The 18,774-nt window shown below is 43.7% G+C and overlaps 1 protein-coding gene across 2 annotated transcripts in view; it reads right to left on the reverse strand.

Annotated features, from left to right (window-relative positions):
- Positions 1-1,556: 1,556 nt before the first annotated feature.
- LOC121538364 (plexin A3) overlaps positions 1,557-18,774 on the reverse strand; it is a 128,658-nt gene continuing 111,440 nt past the window's right edge. The window contains exons 18-32 of one of the 2 annotated variants that reach the window (XM_041846295.1): positions 16,674-16,913; positions 16,209-16,352; positions 14,646-14,880; positions 13,986-14,128; positions 13,125-13,381; positions 12,928-12,994; positions 10,612-10,758; positions 5,679-5,838; positions 3,713-3,816; positions 3,486-3,582; positions 3,193-3,383; positions 2,903-3,072; positions 2,079-2,291; positions 1,829-1,979; positions 1,557-1,693 (exon numbers count right to left, since the gene is read on the reverse strand). In XM_041846295.1, coding sequence (XP_041702229.1) covers positions 1,598-1,693; positions 1,829-1,979; positions 2,079-2,291; positions 2,903-3,072; positions 3,193-3,383; positions 3,486-3,582; positions 3,713-3,816; positions 5,679-5,838; positions 10,612-10,758; positions 12,928-12,994; positions 13,125-13,381; positions 13,986-14,128; positions 14,646-14,880; positions 16,209-16,352; positions 16,674-16,913 — 2,415 coding nt within the window. In that variant the 3' untranslated portion in view covers positions 1,557-1,597. Of the gene's footprint in view, positions 1,694-1,828; positions 1,980-2,078; positions 2,292-2,902; positions 3,073-3,192; positions 3,384-3,485; positions 3,583-3,712; positions 3,817-5,678; positions 5,839-10,611; positions 10,759-12,927; positions 12,995-13,124; positions 13,382-13,979; positions 14,129-14,645; positions 14,881-16,208; positions 16,353-16,673; positions 16,914-18,774 lie in introns of both variants that reach the window. The other variant, XM_041846294.1, reaches the window with a different exon arrangement.

The following is an 18,774-nucleotide window of genomic DNA, read 5'->3' on the forward strand; positions in this document are numbered from 1 at the left end:
ACTGAATCTATGATGTATCCTAAATGAACCCGGTCCTGTGAGGGAATTGGCATCAAAAAGACTCCTGCAGCCATGTTACACACTCAGCCTATCGGACAGTACAGAGCACACTAACTGTGTTCAGTCACTAAAACTGCACAAAACAAGAGTTTACATTCTTGTGTAAAATGTAAATAAATATGAAATAAATAAAGACAAAACAATAAATACTTCATCATTGGATAGGGCCGAACTCAAAACCACATGTAAATGTACTCAAATAATATTCAGGTATAAGACCACCAGACTGTATTTCCTCCTAGCAGAGGAGTCCCCTGTCTGTTGTGCTTGGTGTTGCATTACACATTTTGTTCAAGCTGTCATTTGCAATATGGCAAAAATCTGGAACAGAAAGATGACTCCACAGAATGATCATCTCAAGATAGAGAGCCTCTAACATAACTATTGGTTTAGTGTAATCTAATGAAACATGGCTTTCTGTTTTAGAACTAGACGTATTGCTCGTGACGGATCGATTAGATTTAGGATGCTTGATATGGGTAAAAATTGTTTCCACAACAGCAGTGGCCCTGGGCTCTGGATGGGAATTCCTCAGATCCTGACAGATCAGATTCACAGTGGTGCAGACTGACACAGGGATCTAAGTACAATTAGCTGGTCAGTTACAGTAGGGGTGGAACATCTATGAGGAGAGGGCTTCACTTCCTGCTTGAATGCAACACAAAGGCAAGCTTTAAAACGCTGGACTCTGAGCTGAGCCTCACCATCAGCAAAGGTCCATTTGGCCCCGAATTTCAAGAACAAAAAAATAAAGCAAAATAAAAAGGCGCTTTGTAGCTATGGCATTTGAGAGACGAGGGGGATGACCCACCCTCAGCCCAGCCCCAACACTCCCCTCAATTTATGTCACTTAATTAGGCCTCTGGTGCTTCCAGAATTTGGTCTCTTTTGTCCATACACTGCCTCATTCATCACGCACTGGCATCAAACCTCCAACCCTAACACAACAAAACAGAGCCTCAAAGCTTTCCTTTGAGGCCAATAGGTTATGGTCTACTACTTGTACCTTACCATACTTGTGGTAAGACCCATACATTTCAAGATCAAATCCACAGTCCACACCTAAATGTTACTTTTCAGCATTTTGTACAATTATTATCCCAGACCAAAAGCTACTCTTCCCATGGCACTAGCTTGGCAATTCAGAACAGTTTCCAAGGCAACTTACTGTATGCCTCTATTGGAATGTATCTCGTAGTATCCACAGCAGTCCTCTTCCATTAGATTAGGCAGTTACTAAAGAGTATTTCATTGAAAAGGCCAGTGTGGAGAAAAAAAATACTCAGAATGTTTCACTGGCAATGGCAGGTAGAGGTTTGAGGGAGTGAGGATATTGGGCACAGAATCTGGTCAGTAGACATTGGGCTTAATGTGCTGTGCTGTGGTTCGTTGTGTTGATTGTCCAGTGTCTTATGTCCTCATTTTTACTAGCACAAGCTGTGGATGTTCCAACACATGTCCGTTCACCAGTTCAACCAAACCCCCCTTTTCTCCCCCTTTCTCCCCGACCCCTGACCCCCTGTTCCATCCTCTGCCCTCAGCTGCTGCCCGACATAAGGTTAATGGCTTGTTCCAGTTTGTGTCGCAACTTGTGTTTGCGGCAGTACCCATCCCTGTCCAGTGCTGTCAAAATCTGAACAGAAAAGTTAGATAAATAATTTCTCAACATTAATAAGAACGTTAATTGCATTACATTTAGGTATAAAAATAAGTTGCACTTTTACAATATGAGGACTAATAAAGCACACGATTGGCCCATGCCTCTTACCTCCTCTTTGTACTTGTTGATGTAGAAGTAGAGCTCACTGAGAGCACTAAGAGTGTTGAACTCGGTGCCATGGAGACGAGACTGCTCCACCAGATAGGCATCCATGTCCTGGTCACTGATGGTGGGCATCTTACTGATATCTCTGTAATACCTGACAGAAGCAAAGAGACACAAGAGTACTCAGTGTTTGACTCTTTGAGATAAAAGTCGATATGACAGCAAATAAGATTGATGGTAACTGAAATCGTACCTCTCCACCCAGCTCTTGTAGTTGGGGATGTCTTTAGCGTAGAGCAGCTTGTTGGAGGGCGAGTCCTTGCCCAGGCGGTGCTCTGATGTAGAGCAGGAGTCCATGAAGGTCTGGGCCACCACAGACAGACAGGCGTCCGTGATGCTGCTCTTATGGATGTCAAACACAAACTGGGGGTTCTTGATCACGTTCACCCAGAAACGCAGGGGCAGACTGTCAGATAGAGAGAAAGCAGAGAAACAGTAGGAGAAAAAGGTTGGGACTATTATAAGGGAATCTTAGAGTTAGAATTAGAAAAATGTATTAAAGTGTCACTACACAATGATACAATAGATTTTAAAAACCACATTGTGGACCACTCAGAGCTTTGAGACAATAAAAGCAGTCACAGTCATGGTACAGTATGGTACAATCTTATGAATCTGAATGTATTAAATCTATATTCCATTTGTCACATTTTAGTCATTTGTCATAAAACACTTGACTAAAAAGACTCAGTTCTACACCTTTATAAAAAGAAAGCTGAAAGCAAAAGTGGCGAGGGAAAAACTCCCTTTGGCTGAGAAAGAACAGGAAATTGCACATAATTCTTGTCATTACTCCCTCCTTTGAAAAGTTGATCATGGAGTGGGCTTATGAGTATGCCTGTGCCATTCAGGGAAGGCTAGTAGCTCTGATTCATTAGTGGCCATTTCAAACAGCCAAGAAGACTGAGACAGACTGAGACTTTGACCAAATGCACAGATACAGCTTGGGTTCCATTGGCTTATTTAAGGGGCAGCTATAAGAAACAGGGGCAGACAGAGAGGTCACTCTGTGCTCACCAGTTGCTCTTCCAGGTGTGGCGGACGTCCGGGTCAGTGATCTGCCTCCTGTCGGCCTGCTCATCCAGGAAGTCAAACATATACTTGATGGCCAGAGGGAGGGCACTGCCGCGGTGAGCCGTGCTGAACACTGTCTCAAACAAATCATCCACAAACTTCTGCAGAGTTCCCTGTAGGGTGATCAGACAAGTGGTGTTAACACAGTGTCCAAGAAAGGAATGTGTGCCTGGCAATGATACATTGTCATGATACATTATGAGATAATTCACAAAAATACAACGAAAAGAGACCTTGGTTGCCAGTAGGCGGGTGAGATAGATCTCAGACACCATCTTGCTGCCGCGGTCGCCCTCCCGTTGGTCAGCGTGCTCGTGGTTCTTGACCAGGTGCCAGAGCTTGGTGCCAGTCTCCTGGTCAGGGGTGATCATGGGGGCCCGGGAGCGCAGGCTGTCTGGGCTGCTGGACGTCCTCAGGAGGCTCTCTGGAAACACGACGACACACAGTCAGATACTGTAGGAGGCTGGGTGGGGGTGGGCTTTCATACAGTAGGTATGGAAAAACTGAAAGGGTCATTGATACGTACCATAGCGGCTCAGAGAGCGGGTGAAGGTAAATGAGTTAGCAATATTGTAGGCTGAGACCTGCTTCTGGACCAAGGCTACCAGAGAACCATCGGTCACCTGGAGGAGGAGAGATCTTTAATATTGTATCATTAAATGAATGACCATCAATATGATAGTATTTGTCTTTGTGTGTGAGTAATGTGAATGAGTATTATGTGGATGTGTCCAGCTGGTGATGCTGTCTGACCTGGTAGTGGGCCAGGGTGTTGAGCCTCTTCCAGTCACTCTCGATCTTCGTGGTGACGTCCTCATCTTGAAGGATAATTCTGGTCAGTCTACCTTGTCGCCACTCTGTGAGGAACAACAGAAGATTGGTTTGATCTGATTAGTTTAACCTGTATCTTTAGTTTCAACAGGGAATCACTATTAGCCAATGATGCAATTAGTTACAATAAATCCTTCACAGTAATGAAGACAACCTTCACATAAGAGTGAGTATGTCTGTAGTCTACGAGGCTGTTATTACCATACACCAGCGTTTCTTAATCTTGGTCCTGCACATTTTAGTTTTTTCCTTAGCCCTTCACTAATGATTCAAAATATTGACTATTAATTGATCATTTGAATCAGCCGTGTAGTACTAGGGCAAAAGCAAAAATTTGCACCCCTTGGGGTTAAGAAACACTGCCATAGACATAGATACACTACATGACCAAAAGTATGTGGACACCTACTCGTCGAACATCTAATTCATGAATATGGAGTTGGTCCCCCCTTTGCTGCACTCTTCTGGGAAGGCTTTCCACTAGATGTTGGAACATTGCTGCAGGGACTTGCTTCTATTCAGCCACAAGAGCATTAGTGAGGTTGGGCACTGATGTTGGGCGATTAGGCCTGGCTCGAAGTCAGCGTTCCAATTCATCCCAAAGGTGTTAGATGGGGTTGAGGTCAGGGCTCTCTGCAGCCAGTCAAGTTCTTCCACACCGATCTCGACAAACCATTTCTGTATGGACCTCGCTTTGTGCACGGGGGCATTATCATGCTGAAACAGGAAAGGACCTTCCACTGTTGCCACAAAGTTGGAAGCACAGAATCGTCTAGAATGTCATTGTATGCTTTAGCGTTAAGATTTCCCTTCACTGGAACTAAGGGGACTAGCCTGATCCATGAAAAACAGGCCCAGACCATTATTCCTCCTCCACCAAACTTTACAGTTGGCAATATGCATTCAGGCAGGTAGCGTTCTCTTGGCATCCGCCAAACCCAGATTAGTCCGTCGGACTGCCAGATGGTGAAACGTGATTTACCATTCCAGAGAACGCGTTTCCACTGCTCCAGAGTCCAATGGCGCCGAGCTTTACAGCACTCCAGCCGATGCTTGGAATTGCTCGGCCATGGAAACACATTTCATGAAACACCCGACAAACAGTTCCAGAAACAGTTTGGAACATGGTACTGAGTGATGCAACCGAGGACAGATTATTTGTAAGCACTACTCACTTCAGCACTGGGCGGTCCCGTTCTGTGAGCTTGTGTGGCCTACTACTTCGCGGCTGAGCCGTTGTTGCTCCTAGACGTCCACAATAACAGCACTTACAGTTGACCGGGGCAGCTCTAGCAGGGCAGAAATTTGACGGACTGACTTGTTGGAAAGGTGGCATCCTATGACGGTACCACATTGAAAGTCACTGAGCTCTTCAGTAAGGCCATTCTACTGCCAAGACAACGCAGGAGCGGCTTCGGGACAAGTCTCTGAATATCCTTGAGTGGCCCAGCCAGAGCCCGGTCTTGAACCCGATCGAACATCTCTGGAGAGACCTGAAAATAGCTGTGCAGCGACGCTCCCCATACAACCTGACAGAGCTTGAGAGGATCTGCAGAGAAGAATGGGAGAAACTCCCCATATACAGGTGTGCCAAGCTTGTAGCGTCATACCCAATAAAACTTGAGGCTGTAATCGCTGCGAAAGGTACTTCAACAAAGTACTGAGTAAAGGGTCTGAATACTTATGTAAATAAGGTATTTCTGTTTTTTTTTGTAATACATTTGCAATAACTTCCAAAAACCTGTTTTCATTTTGTCATTATGGGGTATTGTGTGTAGATTGATGAGAATTTGTATTTATTTAATCCAATTTAAAATAAGGCTGTAATGTAACAAAATGTGGAAAAAGTCAAGGGGTCTGAATACTTTCCGAATGCACTGGTTCTTACCAAGGTCCATGTCGTCAGCCTGGGGTCTCTGGGAGTAGGGAATGCCCTTGTATACAGCGTCCAGCAGCTTGTCCTTGACCTGAGTGACCGTGTCACAGTTTAGCACCTTCACCGGGACCTCCGTGCCTGCCTCGCCCTCCGGAGGGATACACATCAGAGTCTGAGGAGGGAGAAACCACAGGGCTGTCAGTACATTGTCAAACTTTTGCATAATTTCTGCCAGTAATTTTGAAAGTAGCACTCACGAGCCGAAAGTGGTCCCCGAGAATTACATACAACGTCACATATGAGCAGATATGTGCACCACGTCATTGCTCTCTCTATCGCTCTCTGCTGTGTCCACTGAGCCGTTGGGCCCGCCCTGCAACCACATTGGATAACGCTGGGCAGGCCTTTTGCTAGCAGCAAGCTCATTGGTTGAAACTCGAATGACTACGGGGCTGGCGCACGTGGGCTGAAATGTAGCAAAGATGGAGCTGCACAGCTTCCAGAAAACAGTCGCTTTCAAACTAGGGATTTCGTGGCTAATTGAGGTAAATCTGTAATTCTGCTCATATATTATGCATGTATGAACTACACATTGACACATCCATCCCAAAGCGGGAGGTTTAAAAAAGACTTACTAGTCGTTAAAGTACTGTTCAATCTCATTAAATAAAGAGAGAGATTTTGACTGCAATTTCCTCAGGTGTTTGTTTTTCATGAATCACTTTAAATGCTATTTTATCAATAGTCCCCCCAGATATATTAACTGCATTGTCGATAATGAAGATTTCATCTGTTTGAAGACAATCAGCGAAGAATAAAAGCGATCTGGAGGACACATTTATGAGCCATCCTCAGGTCAATAAAAAACTGACAGAGGACATTGATTTAACTACAAACAAGGATTTATATGACACCATGTGCCATAGTTAAAAGGAGGAGATTGAGGATAGAGAGCAAACGCATAATATCTTTTTAACAGTTCTGGCACCCCTTCACAGCTCAATCAGTCACAATATAGAGAAGTCAGGCTCTATTTGGGAAACTGTCATTATAACAAATGAAGATGCATTCAGCCTAATGTGCAACTTGCATTGACAGATTAACTAACATAGAGGAGTGGTGTCACAACGAGGCCATCCTCTGAGTTCATATACAAACTCTATGCAGAGATTATCATGAATAATAGATTCTGTATTGTCTACTGGTTAATATCTTTCTATAGCCTAGTGTGCCATGTTGCTATGTTAATATTGACAGACGATAAAAAATTATTTGCTGCAGGCCTGACGGGGTTTCTGTGTTCAACACTATTTACTCTAGAGGAATCCTGACTATTGGAAAAGCACTGATTTTTCACACAATCTACTAACTAAAACTAACTAAACGCCATCAAATGACCTACGTTGCCTCTTGGAATAGCCAAGGTGCAGTATCCATCCAAAAAGGTATATGATTGTGACCAGAGAGTAGAGGGGTCCTTCTAATGTATTTATATACTGGGCATGTACACGTTGTGCTACCAGTCCATATAAATTCATGAGGAGACCTTTGGTGTGGGCTGGGTGCGTTAATCAGGTGATTAGCACAGTGTGCAGCTGGCACAGGGTACCACAGACATCTGTACCACTGCCACTCACTGATCATTAGCAAAGTCAATTTCCTCCTTGCCATGCACTGGAAATAGTTAACAAGTGGGGCATTTGTGATTAAAAACAAATTATACAGCAAATTATAGGAATTCTCAAGGCACCAGAGAATCCTCATCATTTGAGGAGGTCCAAGGCCAAGCAGAGTTCTGACAAGGGATGATTTTGGGCATCTTGGTGGTAAAAGATGGTACATTGCCTTCAGAAAGTATTCATACCCCTTGACTTATTCCACATTTTGTTGTGTTACAGCCTGAATTCAAAATGGATTCAATTTAATTGTTTCCATCTACACACAATATGCCATAATGACAAAGTGCACATTTATTGAAAAGGAAATACAAAAATATTAAATTTACATAACTATTCACACCCCTGAGTCAACAGTTTGTAGAAGCACCTTTGGCAGCAAGTTTCTAATACCCTTAACAGATATAGAACGCTGCTACAGTAATGTGTTGATAGCAACAATTGATAACCTTTCAGACAATTAAAAAAATGCCTTTTCAGACAGTAGAATTCTGCTCCGGCATAGAATGTTCTGTATTGTTTCCCTGACAACGACAAACGTTGCTGATTGATGTGCTGTTGTGTTGTTTTCATGCTGTTTTTTTATGGTAGGGTAGCTAGATACTTTTTTAGGAGAGTGTGATCTGTGTGCAGGCAGCAGATAGGCAGGCTGTGCACAGGCAGCTCGAGGTTATTTGATTGACAGTTCTGGTTGCCTAGTGATGGACATTAGTCCCGCTTCAAAAGCGGCATTCCTTTACAGAAAGGTAAAATGCCTGTTCAATTGCGCTTCGAAACTTTCTCCAGAGAAGGTTTCGTTTTGGCATTTAAAAAGCTGTAGTGTACCCTTACAGACAAACAAACATGCCGTAGCTGAGGCGCTTTCAAGACAGCACATTCCGTTTGTCTGAAAAGGGTATAAGAGCTTTCCTCACCTGGAGTGTGCAACATTTACCCATTATTATTTTCAAAATTATTCAATCTCTGTCAAATTGGATGTTGGTCATTGCCAGACAACCATTTTCAGGTCTTGCCATATTTTCCAAGTAGATTTCAGTCAAAACTGTAACTCGGCCACTCAACATTCACTGTCTTCTTGGTAAGCAACTCCAGTGTAGATTTGGCCTTGTGTTTTAGGTTATGGTCCTGCTGAAAGGTGAATTCATCTCCCAGTGTCTGGTGGAAAGCAGACTGAACCAGGTTTTCCTCTAGGATTTTGCCTGTGCTTAGCTCCATTCTGTTTCTTTTTTATCCTGAAAAACTCTCCGGTTCTTAACGATTACAAGCATACCCATAACATGATGCAGCCACCACTTTGCTTGAAAATATGGCGAGTGGTACTGAGTAATGTGTTGTATTGGATTTGTCCCAAACATAACACTTTGAATTCAGGACAAAAAGTGAATGGCTTTGCCACATTTATTGCAGTATTACTTTAGTGCCTTGTTGCAAACAGGATGCATGTTTTGGAATATTTGTACTCTGTACAGGCCTCCTTTTTTTCCCTCTGTTAATTAGGTTAGTATTGTGGAGTAACTACAATGTTGTTGATCCATTCTCAGTTTTCTCCTATCACAGCCATTAAACTCTTTAACTGTTTTAAAGTCATCATTGGCCTCATGGTGAAATCCCTGAGCGTTTTCCTTCCTTTCTGGCAACTGACTTAGAAAGGACGCCTATATCTTTGTAGTGACTGGGTGTATTGATACACCATCCAATAACTTCACCATGCACAAAGGGATATCCAATGTCTGCTTTTTTATTTTTACCCATCTACTAATAGGTGCCCTTCTTACAGAGATGAGGTAGTCATTCAAAATCATGATAAAAACTATTATTGCCCACAGAGGGAGTCCATGCAACTTATTATATTACTTGTTAAGCACATTTTTACTCCTGAACTTATTTAGGCTTGCCATAATAAAGGGGTTGAATACTTATTGACTCAAGAAATGTCAGTGTTTCATTTTTTATTAATTTGTAAAAAAATATATTTAGAAAAATAATAATTCCACTGACATTATGGGATATTGTGTGTAGGCCAGTGACAATACATCTCAATTTAATCAATTTTAAATTCAGGCTGTAACGCAACAAAATGTGGAAAAAGTCAAGGAGTGTGAATACTTTCTGAAGGCACTGTATATCTATCCGATCTGTGTATCTATGGTCCATAGGATCAGAGTATCAAATACTGCAGTACTTCCCAGTAAAGTTGATAGTCTTAGATAATGCCATTTAAAGGGATACAAGAGATAACCATGAATGATAGTTATCGATAGTGTGCACAGATGGCCCTAGATTTATCGATAACAGAGCCTCCATCATCCATAGGTGGTACAGATTATGAGTGATTTAAGGGTATATGGAAGCAGGGGGCATAAAGCCGTCCTATAGGGTTGACCTTTACTGGGGTTCCCCAGGGCCAGAGATATAGACAGCTCCTCCGGGAGCATCTGTCTCTTTAGGGCTAATTCCTCTGACATCTGCCATTCCTTCTATTGATCCCTATGAAGGAGGTAGAGATGAAACTGTCCTGAGTTGATGCTGCAGTGTTTTACCAGGCAGTGTGCTCGCGAGTGAGGAACGGCCTCGGATGCAGATTCATGGAGAAGTCGAGGGGTGGGAGTGGGCGGGATACCAGTGTATCCTACTAAGTCAGCGTATTGCTATTTTTCCATATAAATAATTAATATGAGGTAATATTTAGAGAATTCCTGTGCTGTTTCTATTTTTTATTCGCAAATGTGGGGTGTGACGCTTTTATGTGGAAGTCAATGGGTTGCTGACGGTGAGTAAATCAATAATTGTTTAAGTGTAGTATTTCCTGGCAGTGCTGCTTGGCCGCCTCGTTGGGGAGAGAGAGCGATGTGGTGGGAAGGTTTGTTTATGGGCAGACAATAAATTGCTTGATTTGTTTGAATCATTACTGGCCCGCAGCAGGTCATTGTGTGATTGAGTGCTGAGTGGGTTCGTTCCAAGAGCCCTCCCTCACCCATTCAGCCCCAGCTCCGTCTCCTACCACTGCCTACACTGGTATCCCACAGCCAATGGGGGAGCCACGGTCCACATCACTTCCTCAGTAACATGACAGGTGATTTCCATGGCAAAGAATGCTAAACATCCTCCTGTTTGTTTTGCTTCTTCAACCACATTAAGTGAGAATCAGTACATGGATTCATCTTGCTGTCCTGGGACTGAGGGGGTTGGCTCCGTTGGGCCACACTCAAATGAAACATGAGAGGTGTGTGTGTGTGTGTGTGCGCCTGTGGAGGAGGGTCTTTCCTTACCAGCTGTTTGTAGTCGATCTGCTGGCGGATGAGCTTGTCCTCACTGAGGGAGTAGCGAGCCTCTCCTGTGATTGCGTCTATAGGCCCCTTCTCCATCTGCTGCTTGATGGCACAGTACAGCATGAACAGAGGCTCTCCTGCACACTCCTGAGAGAGAGAGAGAGAGAGAGAGAGAGAGAGAGAGAGAGAGAGAGAGAGAGAGAGAGAGAGAGGAGGGAGAGGGGGGGAGAGGGGGAGGGGGGGAGGGGAGAGGGGGGAAGGGGGAGGGGGCAGAGGGCAGAGGGGGAAAGAGTAAAAGCGGAAGAGAGAGGGAGAAGGGGAGAGGGATCGCAATCACATCCCTTTCAGACAGCATAGTGAAGAGTGGGGAAGTTACCAATTACCCACTTACAGGCTTTTGATTACTAACCAGTGATACTGAGAACACTATTATTTAGTTCTTAAGGCTGATTAATTTGACATCATTAATTACAACGTGACATCCTGAGTCTCAAGCTGCTCGGGCACAGAGTGGCCTTCCAGCCCAGACACACAGAGGACAATGGACAATCTACCAGGCCTCCAAATCCTGCTGCCAGTAACCAAATGGAGCAATATTCAAATCCATACTCAAACAAAGGAAACCCCAAACACACAAACGACCCCAAATTGTCTAACTTAAGTAGCATTCAGTAAAACTGATTGGTCATGCTGGGATGTGTCAGTGATTTTCTGTATTACTGTATTGTGTTCAAGGGCATGTTCTTCTGTGGTCTTAATCTGTAAAATTGAGTTGACGTCATACTTAATAACAGCATATCTGCAGATTTCAAGTTACTCTCTAGAATTTCTTCTCAGTTGAAAACCAGTCAAACGAGAGTAACGAACAAGTAGCTTCTATATTTTTCCAGACCATGTCCGATGAGATTAAATCCTCAGATAATTTGTTCTTCGCTAAAGGGGTTTATGTTGAACATGCTAAGTATGTTTGTTTTCAGAACTTCATACATTTGAACATGACATTACATTTGTTATTTTAAGAAACTCTAGAACCTTTACCTTCCCGAATAACATCTACCCTAAGGTACTGAACCACCTTAAGATATATATTTTTGTAAAAAAAAAAAAAAGATGCAGTGATAAGCCTTGCTAAGAAAGCTGAATATTGCTATGCAAGCTGAATATGAAAATGTGAAAGTCAATTCCGAATAAAGGTTTAAGTAAGGCTTGTGGAAACATTTCAGGGTAATTACTTGGGGAGACTGGGGAGATGGCCAAAACACTTTAACATCTGCACTGATGTAACTTAAATATACTTGGCTGTCATCCAGAGCTACATTCCAAGAGGCATTTCAGGCCTGAATGCTCAATGGGCCTGATGTTCTTGTCCTTAACGCAAATGGCCATTTCAATCCAATCCACGAGTAAAGCAGGAGCAGTATATGGGCAGGACAAATACAGAAAGGCCATTTTGGTTGGTGGATGTGGTTAGACAAAATGACCACAACTGCCTCTGGAGTGATTCCCACTGTGCTGCGGTCACACTGAGTGAGAATTAACAGCACCAGTACCATGATGGAGACACTTATCTCCCTCACTAACTTTAAGCATCAGTTGTCAGAGCAGCTTACCGATCACTGCACCTGTACACAGCCCATCTGTAATTAGCCCACCCAACTACCTCATCCCCATATTGTTATTTACATTGTTATTTATTTTGCTAATTTGCACCCCAGTATCTCTATTTGCACATCATCTTCTGCATATCTATCACTCCAGTGTTAATACTAAATTGTAATTATTTTGCACTATTGCCTATTTATTGCCTTACCTCCATAACTTACTACATTTGCACACACTGTATATAGATTTTCTATTGTGTTATTGACTGTACGTTTTGTTTTTGTTTATTCCATATGTAACTTTGTGTTGTTGTTGTTTTTATCGCACTGCTTTGCTTTATCTTGTCCAGGTCGCAGTTGTAAATGAGAACTTGTTCTCAACTGGCTTACCTGGTTAAATAAAGGTTAAATAAAAAAAATTAAAAAATGATTAGCCAAAGAACTCCACCTCAAAACTATAATTACAACTCACACATTACACTAATAATAGCAATTAAAGATCATTTCACAGAATTTCAGGTTCAAAAATGAAAACGGGGACAGAAAGAGTACAGTCCACAGTGTTGCTATAGACCTACCTGTGTTTCAGCCAAACAGATATGTTTTGAATAAATCAGAAACATAAATCTTCTGCTATGTACCTACGTCTCTCTTCTCTGAACCTACATTAACCCTCAGTTAGAAATAAATCGGAGCACCATTACAACTGCCTTACCTTGAGGAATCGATGCAGCAGAAACGTAAACCAGTTGGTGAGCATCTTCTCTGCCACAGACTCTGTCCTACAGGAGAGATGAGACACCGGTCAGTTTCAACAACACGTGTCCTATACACATACAGCATGAGTAGAGGTGTTAGTGAGGGAGCGAGAAGAGAACACTAGCCCATTTCTCTACAGGTAAGTAGCCTCACCGTCGGAGCAGCAGTTTGGGATGGTTGCGGTTCTCAAGGTTCTTCTCGATGAGGTCTGCCAGCAGCTGTTTGAGCACCATGGTGGCATACTCCATGCGGCCCTGCAGCGCGGCCATGAGTAGAGAGGCCACGTTGCCGCGGTCCCGCATGGAGAAGGACCTCTGGGCCTCCAGGGTGTGGATGAAGGTCAGCAGGAACATCTTATTGTGCAGCAGCTGGCTGAACAGACGCAGGGCTTTCTCCACATTGGCCGGGGACTGAGGGACAGGACACAGGAGGGGGGCGTACACAAATCACATTTCAAAGGGGGTGGGGGGGGTTGTACACAGAGGTGGGAATACACAAAAGGAAGTCCAAAGGGTTCAGAGGGGAGAGGGAGAGAGAGGGAGAGAGGAAGAGAGGGAGAGGGGGAGAGAGGGAGAGAGAGGGGGACATTGCAAGAGAAAAAGGGGGAGAGAAAATGGTTTGTCTTTGTTGTATGAGTATTACATTACAAAACTTGGCTGTAGTGACTTAAAATATTCCTCCCTGCTGACTATTTTCCAAACATTTCTGCGGCAGTCTCTAGTCGAGTAGTCCACGGAGGCCTGGTGGGGCTTCTGGGTTGATTCTGCCTCAGGTTTGAATTAAAAAGAAAGGAGGTTGCTCTGAAGCTCGGCGTACTGCTGGCTACTGAGCTTAGGGGATTTTTAAACAGGATCTATCGCTTTCTATATTCCTTTATTTTTTGGCCAGTGAGTTACAGTACAAGAAAAGTGAACCTCATGAAAGCATATTCTTCTAAGTTACCAAGACAAGTGAAGATAGAAGCACAAGGCGGTGAAGTGAAAGAAACTACTGCTCTAGTTCTCTTACACTTACATCCAGCTCCTTGAGGACGGGGTGCTCCTCGATGCCAGGGAACATGACTCTCATGGTGTAGGTGCGATACTCCAGGAATGGAATCTTCACTCCGTCCATGTCATTGGTCAACTCCTGGATGTCTGTCTGCAGCTCAGCGAATGCTATGTTGACAGAAGCAGAGGAGACAAACCTCTGAGTCACTGTCTGGATGCTTAGGACAGCATATTTTGATAATCATCATACTGTACACAGTCAGCTGTGTGACATGAGTAATACTTGTTTTACCTCGTACAGATTCAACGTCTGAGAAAACATATGGTAAAGAATGTGGAGTGATTGACTTGTCCTGTATCATATTGTCACATATCTACAACAAGAGCATCACAATAACATAAACTATTCAGAGCAGGCAAATTCTGATAGCACCCTTGTCACTACTCTTAAAAAAGTACACACAGCTCTCTGATAAGAGCATATCAAAATCACCTGGCAGTCAATGTTCCAGCTCACTTTCATGAAGCATTCTTTGCTTGAGGAAAAAGCAATGGTGTCATTTCAGTGACAGCCATGTATGTGCAACGCATACACATAAACGTATACCCGTTTTTTTGTGGTGATGGTGAAAAGGACAGGAGAGAAATAGGAGAAGGAGGAGGGTCATAAAACCAGTGCTCGTACCTTCTTTACACTCCAGGGCCACTCTGGACTCCAGGTTGTCCATCTGCAGCTGCAGGCGTTTCAGGGTGCGGTCAGCATCCCGGGTCTTCCTCTTGTAGGCGATGAGCACGGCGATGATGGCGATGAGGAGCACCCCTCCTCCCGCCCCGATCCCGATGATGGCCGGCAGGGTGAGGGTGCTGTCAGAGTAGATGTGCAGGGTCCCTGGGAAGTACTCCAGACCACCCACCACAATCTGGAGGAGAAACATAGAGATGGAAAAAATGTGGCTCTGTGATATGAAGGGTTTCATAACTACAGTTTGTAGCACAGACTCAGAGGTACATGTTGAACGTTTTTATATTTGACCCAGGTTCATTGGAGCCTCTTCTAACATCTCCTTTTTAAACTTCAGGCCAATTACTGATGGCCTCCAACAGGTTTGGCTAACGAGTTTCACCTTTACCCACCCATTCCACTCTTGCTGTGTGCTTTAATTATTGAGTGGTGTGGATGGAAGGGAACAGGGAGAATGCCACTCTGCTGTCTGTGTGTCTGTCCGTTGCTGTGCTGTGTGTCAGGTCATTAACACAGCTGGTCCAGCCTTCTCGCTATGCCATGTGTCGTCATCCCTCCCTCCCTCCCCCATCCCCCTGGGAGGGAGATCACTCCACCTCACCCATCACCGCTACCGCTCTCTCCCCCTCTCTTTGATCTCAGCTTTGATTTGTAAACGTACCCTTCTCTCCACAGCTGACTCTATTGATCTGATTAAATTGATTCTGAGCGTTTCACTGAATCAACAGCCAGATACCTCGTCCAGGCGTGTTAGTGTCAAGTCAATACCATAGGATCAGGACGATGCCTTTGATACAAAAAGGTAAACAAGCTGCCACACTCCAGACTAAATCTACCTACTTCTAATCATTCTGTGCCGTGGTTGTCTTGGCAGCTGGCACTGTATAAGAATACATGGATAACTGCTTAAGACACTTGCAATTATCAAATTGACCAGACTGCCCTCTGCCGAATAAATCTGTCCATAAAACTGTTTAAAAAGGAATTGCATTTAATCAATCCAAGATTATTATTTTTCACCTTTACTGCTTAAGCCCACAGTTGAAATCATTGTGCGCTGAGGCGTGCCTGTAATAAAGAGAGGTAGTCATGTCTGGCATTGATGATAATGCTCCGAGCTGCGGAGTCAACAGATAGTTAGATTAAATGGGAAATTGCTTGTATCAGCAGGCCTCCGTAATCATCATAAGTGCTTAATGCATGATGACCCTTTCCCATTTGAACTTTACATTTGTTGGATTAGCATTCAAGTAAAAAAATGGCCAGACAGCCAGAGCAATTATAGAATTGATTATTGATGTGCAAAGACCTCAGAGTCAGGCATGTTCCCAAATAGCACAGATAAAAGTGCATTAACTACATGTGAAATACATTTAGGGAAATAACAGGACTGGATTATGGCCAGAGCAGTTTTGCCAATGGCAATTAAGGATATCTCACAAAAAGCTATTGTTGACATAAAATACTCAAACTACAGTAAACGGTGGGTGGGACATCTGGTCTTACCAGGACTCTCTGTTCCCCGGTCAGGTCTGGCGAATCACAGAGCAGCTGAGACTCCGAGACGGTTAACAGACAGGGTGTTTCACCAATCATCACGCTATAGTTCAGGCGGGTGTTGCCCGGAGCAGGGGGAATCAGATTCTTGCCCTGTTTTAAAAAGAAGCATGTTGTTAGTTTTCAAAATACCTTTTTTTTGGACAATAATCACCTTTATCAGACTAAAGCACACACACAATCAAGTGATTGTATGGGTCTTCAGAGTATTATCAATCCTGACTTGTAAATCCATCCTCAGCTCAGGGATTTGTAAGTAGACGTGTAGGGAAGTTGTCTTTGTACTGGTTCTGTCTCACAGGACCTCTCTTGCTTTGGACCAACACCCAAGACATTTAATCTCTAGAGTTTTATTATTTCTCTCAACTGACAAAAGTAACATAAAATGAAACCAAACGAACACAATCTACTTACTTTGAGGATAATGGGAGAGCCAGGCTTGACCTCCAGTATCCCAGAGTTCCCTAGTGTTTCGAAGGTGGGGTTGGGGTAGTAGGTGAAAGGTGTCCCGTTGAGGACGAGCAGCGCGGCCACGTGATCCAGAATGAAGCCGTACTCGTCGGGGTGCAGGCCTGACTCTGGGGCCTGGTGCTTGGTGTAAATGATGCCTGGGGCCAGACAGGTCATCACAGAGTCATTTACCACAGTGCACACCTAGACAGGAAGAGGAAGATGGAGGAGGAGGTTCAAACCAGGAACATGTATGAGACATAGGGCTCTATTTTACCAAAACTAACGCAATGATACATTTTGCGCTGGAAGTAGCGCTATAAGTCGGGGGGGGGGTAACATAAACGTTTCTAAATGCGAGGGTCACCGGCATCATCTCATCTATCGTTCCATGATGGACACATGGACATGTAGCCTAAATGGAGGGGGTTTTACGCACATTCAAAATAATAACAGTAGCTGGCTGAAACAATGTAGGCCTACAATACATAGATGAAAAGGGGATGTCAGCTTGATGTTTGCTGCTCCAAAACTTGATATTTTAATAAAGCTTAGGTGATTAAGATATATTTAAAAAAAAATGATAGTCTTGGCTACTTGGTGAATGCATTGGGCAGGACAAAAAAAACAGACTTCATTTAGGGGAGGGGAGGCTATTCTTAGTTTTTTATCAAATTAAACAAAACATTTCTAAATACGAGGTTCACTGGCACAAAAAGCACATCTCTCTTGTTCCATGTGCATATGGGCACTGTGCGTCACGGCTGGATAGGCTGCGTCAAAATCCATGCCATAACCAACCACATTACAGCTAAGACCTGCTTTTGGTGAGTCTTAATGACCCAGTGGAGTCAAAAATTTGATTTTCCTGTGTTTTATATATATTTCCACACTATGAGATTGGAATAATACTGTCAAATTGTGATAATTATGATAAAGCCCTTTTAGTGTAAGAGCTGTTTAAAATTGACTGTACCCATAAAATGTATGTAGTATGTATAAGCTGGAAGTAGAGGCCTAAGCATTGTTGTTCACTAGTTTACTCCAATTAGGGAAGGGGTGGTGGGGTTGGAAAGTAATAAAGGAAAATATATTTTTTTAAAGGATGTGTATTTTTTTGAGCAGTGTATATATATATATATATATATATATATATATATATATATATACACTGCTCAAAAAAATTAAGGGAACACTAAAATAACACATCCTAGATCTGAATGAATGAAATAATCTTATTAAATACTTTTTTCTTTACATAGTTGAATGTGCTGACAACAAAATCACACAAATATTATCAATGGAAATCAAATGTATCAACCCATGGAGGTCTGGATTTGGAGTCACCCTCAAAATTAAAGTGGAAAACCACACTACAGGCTGATCTAACTTTGATATAATGTCCTTAAAACAAGTCTAAATGAGGCTCAGTAGTGTGTGTGGCCTCCACGTGCCTGTATGACCTCCCTACAACGCCTGGGCATGCTCCTGATGAGGTGGCGGATGGTCTCCTGAGGGATCTCCTCCCAGACCTGGACTAAAGCATCCGCCAACTCCTGGACAGTCTGTGGTGCTACGTGGCATTGGTGGATGGAGCGAGACATGATGTCCCAGATTTGCTCAATTGGATTCAGGTCTGGGGAACGGGCGGGCCAGTCCATAGCATCAATGCCTTCCTCTTGCAGGAACTGCTGACACACTCCAGCCACATGAGGTCTAGCATTGTCTTGCTTTAGGAGGAACCCAGGGCCAACCGCACCAGCATATGGTCTCACAAGGGGTCTGAGGATCTCATCTCGGTACCTAATGGCAGTCAGGCTACCTCTGGCGAGCACATGGAGGGCTGTGCGGCCCCCCAAAGAAATGCCACCCCACACCATGACTGACCCACCGCCAAACCGGTCATGCTGGAGGATGTTGCAGGCAGCAGAACGTTTTCCACGGCGTCTCCAGACTCTGTCACGTCTGTCACATGTGCTCAGTGTGAACCTGCTTTCATCTGTGAAGAGCACAGGGCGCCAGTGGCGAATTTGCCAATCTTGGTGTTCTCTGGCAAATGCCAAAC

Source organism: Coregonus clupeaformis, chromosome 24 (assembly GCF_020615455.1).
Source record: "Coregonus clupeaformis isolate EN_2021a chromosome 24, ASM2061545v1, whole genome shotgun sequence".
In the NCBI taxonomy this organism is placed as follows: Eukaryota; Metazoa; Chordata; class Actinopteri; order Salmoniformes; family Salmonidae; genus Coregonus; species Coregonus clupeaformis.